The sequence below is a fragment of the Ursus maritimus genome, unplaced genomic scaffold (genome assembly GCF_017311325.1).
Source record: "Ursus maritimus isolate PB19 unplaced genomic scaffold, ASM1731132v1 scaffold_24, whole genome shotgun sequence".
In the NCBI taxonomy this organism is placed as follows: Eukaryota; Metazoa; Chordata; class Mammalia; order Carnivora; family Ursidae; genus Ursus; species Ursus maritimus.
In genome coordinates this window covers 1,636,503-1,649,696 of record NW_024424897.1, presented here as the reverse complement: position 1 = coordinate 1,649,696, position 13,194 = coordinate 1,636,503, and the positions used below count along the sequence as shown (strand labels likewise).

Sequence of the window (13,194 nt, the reverse complement as noted above, 5' to 3'; positions counted from 1 at the left end):
GGCGGGTGAAGAAGGACAGAGGGGGTGAGGCCAGCGAGCAGCCACCACGTACCTGGTCTCCACCAGCATCTTCCCAGCCTTTCCGTAGGCGTGCAGCGCTAGTGCAAAGAGAGAGAACTGGCGGTCAATCCACAGCATGAAAAGCACACCAGTAAAGACACCACCGAGGGAAGCTGGGAAGGGCAATCTGACAAAAACCTGCTGGTCCTGCATTTCAAGGGTGCGAAGAGAACACTAAGATTCTGGACCCATGGTTTTTTCAGGTCTACCATCAACAAATGGAAACCATAGAAAAAAGAACAAAAAGGAGAGAAAGACACAGGCAATTGATTTTTTTTATTAAAAACACGAAAGAGAACTGTGCCCGTGAAGTGGCAGTCTCCCCACTGTCCCCACGGAGGAGGTGCGCCCGAGACCGATGCTGTGCGTGCACCCGGGCCAGGCGAGGGCGGGGACAGTGCGGCCGGGTTCCACATTTCCGCCACCCGCACCAAAGGGCCTTGGCTAAGGGCTTTAGGTTCACCCTCTGTGATTCCAGAGGAAAACTTGGAGAATCCTTTCTAGTGGGGCACTTTGGGGGGCGAGGGGACAAGAGGTCTTAGGACTGCCCCCCTGGAGGTAGACAACCGAGGAGCCGGGCTTGTGAGCAGCGTTTCCTACAGCGGAGAGGAGCTGCCTGTCCTTCCTTCCTGACAGCAGAACTGCTCTGAGCAGATGAGAGTAAGAGCTGGCTCGGCAGGGCCCCTCCCAGGACTTCACTGTGGCCCCCGGGAACCCTGAATCCCTCCACCCTCTAGGGAAGTTCCCATCTCCCAGGAGCGACCAGAAAGGGGTGCGCGTGACAACACAGCCCAGCTTCCTGCTCCGAGGAGACCCGGAGAGAAGGAAACATGCAGCCAGTTGGTGTGAATGAGTCCAAACAACACTCATCACTTCTCAATGACTTAGGAAGAGGTACAGTGTTGCCAAATGCAGGGGAGCTTGGCACATGACACAAGGGACAGAGGCCACGAATGGGCAGAAGGCTGGTGAGCAGCACAGGCCCTGCCTTGAGGGTCATGCCGGCCTCCCCAGTTTGTCTGACTCCTTGCCACAGACTCAAGGCCCAGCTGAGACCTTCACAAACTAAGGACTCCAGACAGCAGCCAGCAGCCCAAGGCCTGCTGTCACCCAAGGGAGGCGCTCCAAGGCCCCCAAGGACAGCCGCTGGGCAGCACGCCTCTAGACAGGACACATAACCCAGTGCCCCACAGAGGCAGCCCCGCTCCCGGCCGTCCCTTCTCTACGAGAAGCTGAATAGCTACGGTGCCTTCCAAATGCTTGGAGCAGCTGCCAGAAAAAATTCCAGAACACACGAGCATCCTGGACGCGGAGGTAATGGAAGGTATTCAGCAAGTCAGGGGACCAAGGCGGGAGGCGGCACTCTTCACCCAGACACCCAGAACATCTAGGGGGCTGTCCCAGTTTCTGGCCTCCCCACTCACCCCTTTCTTTACCTGAGCTCCCCCACCCCCCACTTCAAGTGGAGATCCTGAGTCTTAAACAGAAATGCCCAGCAGCCCCCTGCCCTTAGCCTCCCCCCTGGCACGGCACTGGAAGGGCAGAGGGGGCCCGGGACTGTCTCTCGGGGGAGGAACCACAGTGATGGACCTGCCCCAGCAGGCCGGCAGGTGTCTGTAAAAGGGGTTCTGAACAAGCACGCCTCTCCCTGTGACAGGCACTCTGCAGCCAGCAGGCCAGGCTGCACGGGGACTAGGAGTAGGTGTGGCCTCATACCAGTCTAACCAGTGCTCTTGTGCAAAGCGAGGACTGGCGTCAGGAGGGCTCTCCCAGTCTTTCCCTGGGAGGCCAGACAGCAGCTTCCCCTCCTGGGGGCCACTGCCTGGCTTGTGGCTCGAAGGCTGCTGTGGACACAGGGCTGACTCTTAGACTACCTGGTTCAGTGCAGGACCCTGGCCCCACTCCTGCTCTCTCCAGCAACTATCCAAAGCCTCCCCCTGACCGATGGCCAGTGTCAGCACGGCAGAGAAGGAGGTACGCACACCAAACCGTGCTGTTCAAAATAGGAGGGTGTTGGGGCGCCTGGGTGGCACAGCGGTTAAGCGTCTGCCTTCGGCTCAGGGCGTGATTCCGGCGTTATGGGATCGAGCCCCACATCAGGCTCCTCTGCTATGAGCCTGCTTCTTCCTCTCCCACTCCCCCTGCTTGTGTTCCCTCTCTCTCTGGCTGTCTCTATCTCTGTCAAATAAATAAATAAAACCTTTAAAAAAAAAAACAAAACAAAAACAAAATAGGAGGGTGACCTCAACCCAGCCGTCCCCAGAGCCAGGCCTCGGACTGCATGTCATTCCCCAGTGCCACATGCACAGAGGACAATAGAACATTTGTTGGATAAATGAGAGTGTAGAGACCCCCGGGCACCAGAAAGCTTGGCTTTACAGCTCTCATGCCCAAGCCACATATCCACGCAGGTGGGTCAGACATCCGAAGACCGGCAGGGAGAAAACTGGCTGGACAGGCCATCTGCAGGCCCCACCCCAGGCCCAGGAGTGGGCAGCAGGCTGACCAGGGCACCAGGACCACAGACACAGTGCCAGAAGCATCTAGTGCTCACAACTGAGAGCTCAGAGGCCACACTCAGCACGGTGGGGTCCGGGCCTTGCGGTGGCCTCAGGGGACTGAGACCACTGGGGGAGGCTGACTGGCTGATGTGCCTATCTTCTGAAATGAGGTTTAGCAGTGTCGACACGAGGGCCCCTGGGGGGCTCAGTCAGTGAAGCATCTGCCTTCAGCTCAGGTCATGATCCCAGAGACCCGGGATTGAGCCCCACATTGGGTGCCCTGCTCAGCGGGGAGTCTGCTTCTCCCTCTACCCCTCCCCCTGCTTATGCTCTCTCTTGCTATCTCTCTCTCCCTCTCACTACCTCAATCTCTCTCTCGAATAAATAAATAAAACCTTTTAAAAGAAGTCTACGCGGGGGCGCCTGGGTGGCACAGCGGTTAAGCGTCTGCCTTCGGCTCAGGGCGTGATCCTGGCGTTCTGGGATCGAGCCCCACATCAGGCTCCTGTGCTGGGAGCCTGCTTCTTCCTCTCCCACTCCCCCTGCTTGTGTTCCCTCTCTCGCTGGCTGTCTCTATCTCTGTCGAATAAATAAATAAAATAAAATCTTTAAAAAAAATAAAAAATAAAAAAAGGTAGGAAGTGGATGATTTCACAATGCGGCCCAGGAGCAGCCACCAGAACACCACAAAACACAGCGGTCCCGCCAACGGACACTGCAGCAGCGCCCTGGTTCCCGCCTGGGAGAGCTGACCCTCCGCAGCGCCCGCGCGCCGGCCGCAGCAGAGGGGGCGGCACTGGGGTCACCGAAGAACCGCGGCAAAGCCCCCTCACGTCTGGGCGTGGCAGACATCCTCCGTGAAACCACCCCCCACACACCCCACCTCTGCCCTGGAGCCAGTTCGTGTGAGCCGCGTCTGCCGCTCCCGCCCCTGCTCCGTCTCCACGTGTGGCCGAAGGCCATCTTGGCCACACCCCTGCCCCCAACGCTGCCCGATGCCCACGGATCCAGCAGACGATGCGTGCTGGGGCCGGAGGCTCTGCCAACCAAGGCTGTCGGTCCCGGATCCCAGGGCACCGGGATGCAGGGGGGGCCTCCTCTCAGGCTACCCTCTCCAGACATGGCACAAGCTCTCCTGGGGTTTCTCGCCCAGGAGAAGGCAGAGGATGAGGAGAAAGACCCTTTCAGTAAGTCTGTCCAGGTGCGGGAGGGCCCCCGACCCACAGGGTCGGAGGGAGAATCTCATCTCTTCCCGTCTGGGACCCCTTTCCAAGTGGTCGGGTCTCTGTTTCTGAGAGATGGTCCCGGGACCGAGGCTGGACCCAGGGCAGCCGACGCTGCAGACCGGGCCACGGGGTCTGTGGGGGCTCACACAACTGAGCCACCTCGTTTGGGACTGAGGGCACAACTGAAGACCACTGGTGGTTTGGGATCTTTTGTGCTTCCAGCAGATGGGCTACGGTCACCACGAGCAGCTAAAGGCAGGAGCCTCAGGCAGCCCAACGAGGGTGACCACGTCTGCTCTCCTTGCAGTCTCTCACACCCAGCCAAACCGGTTTGCCTTCTCAGGGACTTTCTAAGAACAATCAGACAGACTGCTGTCAAAAGCCACCAACCTCCGCAGTCTAGGGTCACCTGTCCTCTGTCAGGGCACGGCCGAGCACTTTGTGGGACACATGGTAGGGGAACCCTGCCATATGTCGACCCTCAGAGGGGAGAAAAAGATCACCCCGGAGACCACAGCCCTGCAGGCGGAGGAAGGGGCACCTGGAGCACACTTCACCCCGAACTGCATGAGGTCAGCTCAGCGTGGCCCGTTTACCTGTAACTGTCATTTCCTCAAGTGACTCCAGCAACAGGGAGAGCCTGACAGCACCATCCTCATCGGGAAGGAGAAAAGGAGGCACTCCTTCAGCTTTGAGGTCAGAACAGATGCTAGGGTCTTGGTGCCAATGCAAAGCAGGCGAGCTGGAAGGGAACCAGAGGTGGCGCTGCCAAAAGCCCACGCGTGGACCTCGCAGATGTTTTTATTTTGTTTGGCCCCTTGGAATCTGCACACCACTTCCTCCCGCCGCCTCCTCTCCGCCGTGAGAGTGTGAGCGGACCCAGCGCCCCGGCCACACACTGGCTGGGGTGGGGGGTGGCAGGGCTTTCAGCCAGAGCCCAGGGATTCTCCCCAGCTCCTGAGAGCCTGCATACCATATCTTGCCAGCACGGAATGCAGAGCACAGCAGCCTAAGGGCGGCGGGGATGTCAGGGCCCTGCCCTCAGGGCCAAGTACCCCAGGAAACAGTCCAAACCAAAAGGAAGCAGAAAGCGCAGCCTCCTCGCCCTTGGCCGAATTCAAAGGAAGAAAGACCTACAGGAAATGAAATTACAACCAAGAGCATCAGGAAACAGCAGGGCTAGAGAAACAGGGGACTGGATCCCGGCCGCCAACCCAGGCCAGACGGCCGTCTCCTCCACACCATTCCAAGTGGGGAAGCGTCACGGCCCCCCGCAGGCAGCTCCAAAGGCAGGCTCTGGGTGCTCCGGAGAGCAGACAGTGAGCAAGTGCACAGGGGGCTGAGGACTGCTGGTCCTGCCTGAATTTGGAAGGGGAGGCTCTCCACGGGTATTTGCATAAACAGGAAATAGGAGAACAAGTGTCACCTCCTCCGTGAAGCACGTGTGCCCAGCAACGGTTTGTAAAAACAGCATTACATCTTAAAATAGGAAGAAAACCTGCTGTTCAAGGAACCCTTTAAGCATAAAGTGGAAGGAAAGTAAATAAATAAAGGAACAAGGCCCCAGAGCCCAGATCTCACACTGCACTCCCCGAAAAGGGGCTTGCGGACGCCCAGCTGCCACCCCGAGTGCCAACGTCCTCACCCAGGCCTGCGTAGGTTCTCCGTTTGCTCAGGCTGGCGGCTTTCACCAAGAACATGCAGGACTGGTGTGTCATCCAAGAGCAGAAAACCAACAGCAGGGCCCCCAGGACGATGCCACACTGGAGGGTTGGAAGAAAAAAAGAGACAAAATAAAATGACCCGGTACTGCTGCCTCATACGCGTGGCCCCTGAGCGCCCTCTCCGCCGCCCCTGACTCTTGCAGATGCCAGGCGCCAGCTCCGCCTCGCTTCCCTGCCTACGGGTGACAACTCCCAGCACTGAAAGGGACCAATTCGCTGCATGTGGTGGCCACATGCTTTGTGACCCTGAAAGAGTGCCAGGGACGCCGCTTGCTTTGTGGCCCCTCCAAGCCTTAACGAACAGCTAGGCACCGCCAACAAGCTCTCTGTGCACCCCACTATTCCACCTTCTAGCCACTTGGATCAACAGCTATGAGTGGTGAACGCATTCTGGCGGGAAGAGATTAAAAATGACATTTACACCTTTCTTACGAGTTAAAAAGACACCACCTGACCCAGCAATTGCACTCCTCGTTATTTACCCGGAAGAAACGGACATGTGTTCAAGCAGACAGTTGTCTGCCAGTGTTTATAGCAGGTTCATTCATGATCTAAAAGCTGAAGAAACAGCTTTGGGGCAGGGACTAGGAAGTCTCGGGGAGAGTCTAAAGGGCTAGAGCATTTTTAAAAATAAGCACAGGGTCTTGGGACCGGGTTTTGAGATTGCGGTGAGAGCAGGGAAAAACCCACGGTTGGTGCCCTGTGGGGCAGGCCAGTAGAGAACTCCCTTGACTATGTGTTTTTGGCCAGCTGTCTTTCTTCTCTGGCTTCCAGGTCCCCCGTGCCAGGTGAGTGCCTGGGTCCCTGTCACAAGTCAGGAGCCTGCAGAGAGAGCTCGCCTTTTGTACAAGGACTTGAATGCTGCAATCAGCAGACTTCTATAAAATTTTGTGTTCATTTCTAACATCAATGGTGCCTCGGGTCCTGGGGGTGCAGCCAGCCTGGACTTTTGTAAGAATTCCTGGGTGACTCCCTTAGATGTTGTATCCTTCTTGCTCCCTCTATCTCTGGGCAATCTAAGTGTATTTGCAGGAAAAAAAATGAAAAATAAAAGGCGAAGACACAAGTGTCCTACCAGCCTCTACGGGAGCTGAGCATACACGTAGCCCACAATCCAGCTACTCTGCTCCAAGAAACACCCCAGAGAAACGCACACTTCGCGTCAGAGCCGTGCGCAGGTGTTCACAGAGCTCCAGGCAGGAAGCGCCACGAGTGCCGAGTGAAGGCAGCGGAATAACGCGCAGCACGGCCACAGAGGGGACACTCGGTAGACACGAGAAGGCGCGCGAGACTGTGCGTCTACTGGCGTAGGGCTACGACACACGCACCACTCATCTGCGGTGCTAGAGCCAGGACGCCGGGCCCGGCAGGAGGGACGAGGGGTGCTGGCTGTGCTCTGGTCCTTTATTTGGGAGCTAGTTCCATGTGTTTGTTCACTTTTCAAAAATTCGCCAAGAATACACCCAAGAGCACACGTCTCCGTATGCACCTTATACTTCAGTGAAATGTTAATGTTTTTGAAAAGTACCCAAGTTACTAAAACCAAACAAACAGAAAAACCCAAAACCCAAAATTTTTTTAAAGGGCATGGCTGTCTGACACGAACAATACACATCCCCAAACTGCCCCCTGGCCTCCAGTGGTGCTCCAGCTGAGGGCTCCCCAGGGAGCAGATGCTGCATCCAGAGGAGAGGCTGCCCGCTCTGCCAGGCCCTCGGGACAGGGGGACCCCTTGTGGTCCTGCACTTGCACGAGGGCCTCCACCACGAAGCATGAGCTCTTCCTGGGCATGTTAGCCTGGCAGGGGACTTGTGTCCGGCACGTGGCAGTCCGGGACTTGTGTCTGTGCACAGCTGAATCACCCAGGTCCAAAAGCGTACTTCCCAGGAGTCCCACCAGAGCCCTGCTGCCAGGGCACTTTACAGACCCACGTGGAGGATGGCAGCCTTGGACCTACAGAGGCCCAACCACACACATGCCCCACAAGGCAGTTCAGGCCAGGCAAGACGCAGTGCACCCTGGGACACGCAGTCCTTCCAGAAATGCCCGCAAGTGGCCATGCACGCTGGGATTCACAGCGCTAAGTCACAGATGCTGCCCCCGGAGCTCTAGAGCAGCCAGAGTCCCTGTCCTCCTGCCCACACGTTTGCCAGCACAGTCATGAATAACTCACGTGGGAACTTAGAAGCAATTCAGGCTGGTAGGCTCAAGGTGGGGGATCAATAATCTCTAGATTAAAAAAAAATTTTGTGTGCTATTTTTATCCTAAAGATGCTAAGTATGAAAACGCAAAGTGTTTGTTAATCTAAAATTATACTTTGGGTGCCCACTTTCAGTTTCAAAATGCGCATTTTATTCCCTATTTGGTTTCATCGCCTAAGACTGGTCCTTGCGCCCTGCAGCCACCTGCCCGGCCCCCTGCCCCTCCTGTGGCACCACACCCCTCTTCCTCCACAAGCCGCCAGCCCTTCCCAGCGCGCAGGGGGAGCAGCAACTCCATCCCTGGCACACATGAGGCCCAGGAGTTCATTTTTAGGAAAGAAGTTGCCCAATTTGATAATCTCACCAACCTCCCTTTAGTAAAGCACCAAATACCCATTTATTTGTGGATTAAACAGAAGCCAAATGGGTCCACACTGCACAGACGGTGGCTTTTTTCCATGTGGCCTTTGATGTTTGCATGACACCCATTTTTAAAATACATTTCAGATTTTTTTCAGCTAAGGTAACATTTACATATGGTAAAACCCACAATCCGGCAAATTCTGGGATCACCTTGAAACCAACACCCCAACCTAGTCCCAAGGCCAGCAGGGCTGGACCTGTGCGCTCCAAAAGTAAGTGCAGTCGGGTCAGTTTTAAAAAATTAGTACAAAGAGGGGGTGCCTGGCCGGCTCAGTCCGGTGGAGCCGACCCCTGCGGTCGGGGTCGTGAGTTCGAGCCCCACGTTGGGCCTAAAGATTACTTAAAACCTCAAAAAAAAAAAAAAACCGACAATAATAAGGAGAAATAACACGGAACCCTGCGGTCACTTTCCACTTCCGAACCGCGGTCTGAAATCATTAACTGTGCGAACCGGCAGGCCAAAGCCGACAGGTGCCACCGGCTCCCACACCGCGGGCTTCTTACGGGCAGAACCCTGTCAGATCCCGGCCGCAGACCCCGCCCAGCCGCCTCCGCCCAGCCTTGGTGCCTCCCAGGCCGGCCAGGGGCGACCCCTGTGCCGCTGGACTCACCTGTTTGAAGCAGAAGGGCATGGTGAGCACACTGACCCCTACTATGCTGTTCACTATGTTCGTGATCAGCCCCCAGTTGGAGGCGGCGGCCGCGGTCATAGCGCGAGGTCGAGGGCCCAGGAGCCCCGGGCCGAGGCGCTGGGACGGAGGATGTGAGACCCTGAGAGGGACGGGCGACTGCCTGGAGGAGGCGGCCTCGCGGGAAGGCGGCAGGCACGGTCAACCTCCAGACCCCGCCAGGCCCTGCGGCGGCCTCATGGCATCGTCCCCCACTCGCTGTCGCTGGCCGCCTCCACGTCCCCGCTTCCAGACGCGGAAGAGCAGCCAGGGACCTGCCAGGGCCACCTCAGCCGGTCTCCACGACCGCCTCTAAGCGCACACTTCCGCCTTCCGCAGGCTTCTCTGACCGGAAGTGACGGCGCGGGGGCGGGGCTCCGCGGGCACGCACCAATGAGAGGCGGGCCTGGAAGGGCAGGCCGGGGTCTTGCGGGGCTGGCGAGGTAAGGATGCGGCTTGGCCCGGCGGGGCGGGCCTCTGCGGATCTCAAACCAATGGGAAGCGGGTGCGGGCTTCCCGGGGCGGGGCCTGCGGCGGGGCGGGGCTGAGGGCGGGGCCTGCCGGGCTACGGGGTCCAGCACCTGTCTGGAGCTTGAGAAGGCTGGTTTTTCCACGGATCTGGTCTCTTGAGCCTCGCCTTGCTGGGGCTGGAGGACAAGGTCAGTGGAGGTCAGGAGAGAAAGGGCAGCGCCTGTCGGAGGAGAGCGGGTTTGAAGGGTTCACTTTCAGCGATTACACTCTGGGACGGATGTGCGGGCGTGTGCTCCGTACCCTGGGCGCGGGGACTAGGGCTTGCTTAACTGTTGGAGCTGCGCACTTAACCTGTTTGGAGGGGTTAGCACCCACGTTTTACGGGTGACACGCACAGGCACAGAGAGACTTGGTGACTCCGCTAAGGGCACACAGCTCGTAGGGGAGAGCGTGGGGATCTGCTCCCTGGATCCGCGCCCTTTAGAACTGCACGCGGAGCAGTGCGAAGAGAGAATCTAACATTCCAACATTAAAGGAGCGAAGGAAATGCTGTGAGAGGACAGGAGGGGTAGAGACCAGCCAGAGAAATCTAGAAGGGCTTCAAGAAGGAGGTGGCTTCTAGGCTGGGCCTCTAGGAACAAATGGGAATGGAGGAGGAAGAGGAAGGGTTTGGGGAGAGGAGAGAGCAGAGAAAGGCTCTGATACATCTGTGAATTCCTGACACCTGGCAGATACTACTGTGTGTCTGCTGAATGGACGCACAGCCACAGGAGGGCTGGGAAGGAAGGGCCTTCTCAGGATGGAGCAGGTAATTCCAAGCAGGGTGGACCGGCACAGGAAGAATTTAAGGCTGCCGGGAGGCGACCACGTTTGTGGACACATGGAGGACCTTATGTCTTAGAACAGCTTAGGGCAGCCACTAGGTAGGGAAGGCTCTGTTGCACCCCCAGGCACGAGGGGAAGAAGAGGGAATACCAGGTAAAGAGTACTTAATTCAGGGGCGCCTGGGTGGTGCAGTCCGTTAAGCCGCTGACTCTTGGTTTTAGGCTCAGGTCCTGACCTCAAGGTCCTGGGATCAGCCCCCGGGCCGGTCTCCACACTCCGCGGGGGGTCTGCTTGAGACTCTTTCTCCCTCTCCCTCTGCCCCTCCCCCCTGCTCTGTAAATAAAATAAATAAATAAAATCTTTTTTTAAAAAGTGCTTAATTCAAAGCCAAAATAGTACATGCCATTCATTCATCTTTATATAAATCATACATACATTTTGTAACCTTTTTAATTTTTATGATAGGATATGAAGCTTGAAGGTATGTTTTAACAGGGAATAATGAATACACATGACTCCACCATTCTGCTCTAAGAATATTAACAGAAACTTAGATACACCCTTTGGTCCCTCCACACGTCCACCTTCCTGTCCTCTTCACAGCTGTCCTGGGATTATCACTACCCTGACGTTATCACTCCATTACTTTTCTTTAGAGCTTTACCACGTGTGGATATGTCCCCAGACAGTTATGGGGAACATTACAATTTGTCTTTTAGTATTAATTTATTCTGTCTCCTGAGTTTTGCCAGCACGTACAGCTGCCTAGGATAAAGAACGCCCTTCCCAGCCTCCTTTGCAGCTAGAGCTGCTTCACCCTACTGCTCGCAATGAGGGCCATGCGGACCGCGGTGGGAGTGCACAGCAAGCTAGAAGGAGCCCGGATCCCTGGACACCATCACGGAGCAGAGCCGCCGCCCAGCCCCTGACTGCCTCCTCCATACTGCTCCGCGAGGGAGAGACAAACCACCCCGTTTAAGCCATTGTTACTTTGGACTGTGCTGCATGAGACCAAAGGTATAGCCTAACTAAGTCCGTAGCGTGTTGGGGTAGAGCATTTTTGCATTTATTTTTATACTAATGGATCTATACATATGTATTCTTTTGCAACTTCCTTTTTCACTCAGCTGTTGGCAAGATTCACCATCGTGTTGCTTCTCGGGGTCAGTCATTCTCGCTGCACTCTGGAATCCTGTTGTTCAAATAGCCCGGAATACGTGTATCTGTGCTCCGCTGAGGGCACCGGAGCTGTTCTGTTATTTGCCACTATAAACAGCGATGCAGTGAACATGATGGTACTTGTCTCTTTCCTCCATCAGAGCTTCTCTAGAGTAGATGCTAGAAGTGGAATTGTAGATTCAAGAGTACGCATACCGTTGGTGTTCCCAGATACGGCCAAACGGCGGTTCAAAGTACTTACAGGAGTCCTTGCTAGTTTGCATCACAGGCTGGAGAATTTTTTTCAGTAAAGAGTCAGATAGCGGGACGCCTGGGTGGCTCAGTCGGTGAAGCGTCTGCCTTCGGCCCAGGGTCCTGGGCTCGAGCCCCACGTTGGGCTCCCTGCTCAGCGGGGAGTCTGTTTCTCCCTCTCCTCTCCCTTTGTGTGCTCACTCGCTCTCTCGCTCTGTCTCTCAAATAAATAAATAAATCCTTTTTTTTTCCCTAAAGAGTCAGATAGCAAATATTTTCTGCTGTGCAACCCATATGGTCTCGGTCACAAATATTCAGTTCTGCTGTTGTAGCTCGAAAGCAGCTGTAGCCAGTACACTCAGAGGAGTGCGTGTGTTCCAATAAAACTTTATTCACAAAAGCATTGGCTAGCCCATTTCGGCCTGAGGGCTATACACTGTGGTCCCCTGCTCTAAATTGTCCCCTTCGTTTGGGATCATCAGTGTGGCCGATCTGGTGAGTCAAATGAAATCTCACTGTGGTTTTACTTTGTCCTCCTTAATTACAAATGAAGTTAATCACCTACTTACATTTTATCATCCATTCACATTTCTTTTGTGGAATGCCTGCTCATTTTTACCCACTTTTCTAAATAGCCGCTTATATTCATTCTTACGAAGTTTGAGGAATTCTATGTGCTTAATAACTCATCCTGTGTCCCTCAATTTGGGTTTGTCCAGTGGCTCCTCGCTGCCTTAGCTTTTCATTGCTGTTGTAACAAATCACTCTGAACTTAGCAGTTGACCCAACGGAAATCCCTTATCTTACAGTTCTGTAGGTCAGAAGTCCAATAAGGATCTCCTGACTGAAGTCAAGGTGTGGGCAGACTGCCTCCTTTCTGGAAGCCAGAGGGGAGTAGCCGGCAGATTCACCTCCTTGGGCCAGTAGGACCAAGACCCCTTTTCTTGCCAGCTGTAAACTGAGGGCCATCCCCAGGTTCTGGAGACCACCTCAGGTCCCCTTGCTCCACTCTCAGAGCCAGCGGTGGGGGGAGGGGTCAGCTCCCTCTCACAGTGCCTGTCTCTGACCCAGCCAGGAAGTTTTCCAATTTTAAGGAAATGGGATTAGATTGAGCTCATCGGATAACCCAGGATAATCTTTCCATCTCAAGGTCTCAGGTTCCAGGGATTAAGAGGAGCACATCTTTGGAGAGGGCATTATTCTACCTACGACGCTCATTTTGAGATTGAAGTTGTTTCATTGGCAGGAATGTCGTAGAAGTGATGCCACGTTTTCACTGAATCCTGTCGCTGCAGGGTTTTGCTTTGTCCAATTACGGTGACACTCTCTGATGGCTTGATTAGATAGGCTTCTCCGCAGTAAAGTTATCTCTTTCTGCTTTGTAATTAAGGAATGCTTTGGAAGCTGGTAATTTGAAACTAAATATCCTGGTCCCTATCAAACTTCCAATTTATCAATTTATCAATATCGGTGCAGACTCATGGTTTCCTCTTTTATTCAGTGGCTTACAATCCATGACTATCACTGTTCCCGCCCCCCCCCCATGCTCTCATGATCCCAGATCTGTACAGTGAGAACCACTTCAGCTGGCTTCTGTGTCCTTCGCTGTGTCCCTGTCATCGTCCGACCACTTTTTTTGCTTTCTTGCTCAGTAGGATGTCCCCGGCTCCTCATGTACTTTTGC

General features: G+C 55.1%; 1 protein-coding gene and 1 long non-coding RNA gene across 6 annotated transcripts in view; one reads left to right on the top strand and one right to left on the bottom strand.

Moving 5' to 3' along the window:
* SLC38A10 (solute carrier family 38 member 10) overlaps nt 1–9,155 on the bottom strand; it is a 78,248-nt gene extending 69,093 nt beyond the window's left edge. For 2 of the 4 annotated variants that reach the window (XM_040640033.1, XM_040640034.1), the window contains exons 1-4: nt 8,748–9,155; nt 5,369–5,550; nt 4,384–4,529; nt 53–98 (exon numbers count right to left, since the gene is read on the bottom strand). In XM_040640033.1, coding sequence (XP_040495967.1) covers nt 53–98; nt 4,384–4,529; nt 5,369–5,550; nt 8,748–8,846 — 473 coding nt within the window. In that variant the 5' untranslated portion in view covers nt 8,847–9,155. The remainder of the gene's footprint in view (nt 1–52; nt 99–4,383; nt 4,530–5,368; nt 5,551–8,747) is intronic. The other 2 variants (XM_040640035.1, XM_040640036.1) reach the window with 1 other exon arrangement.
* Nucleotides 9,156–9,340: 185 nt separating this feature from the next.
* LOC103665810 lies at nt 9,341–11,388 on the top strand. 2 transcript variants are annotated; one of them, XR_569401.2, is made up of 3 exons: nt 9,341–9,463; nt 10,853–11,117; nt 11,228–11,388. It is a non-coding gene; the product is annotated as an uncharacterized LOC103665810 (long non-coding RNA). The 2 variants fall into 2 exon arrangements; XR_569402.2 differs by having other exon boundaries at nt 10,844–11,117.
* The last annotated feature ends 1,806 nt before the right edge of the window (nt 11,389–13,194 follow it).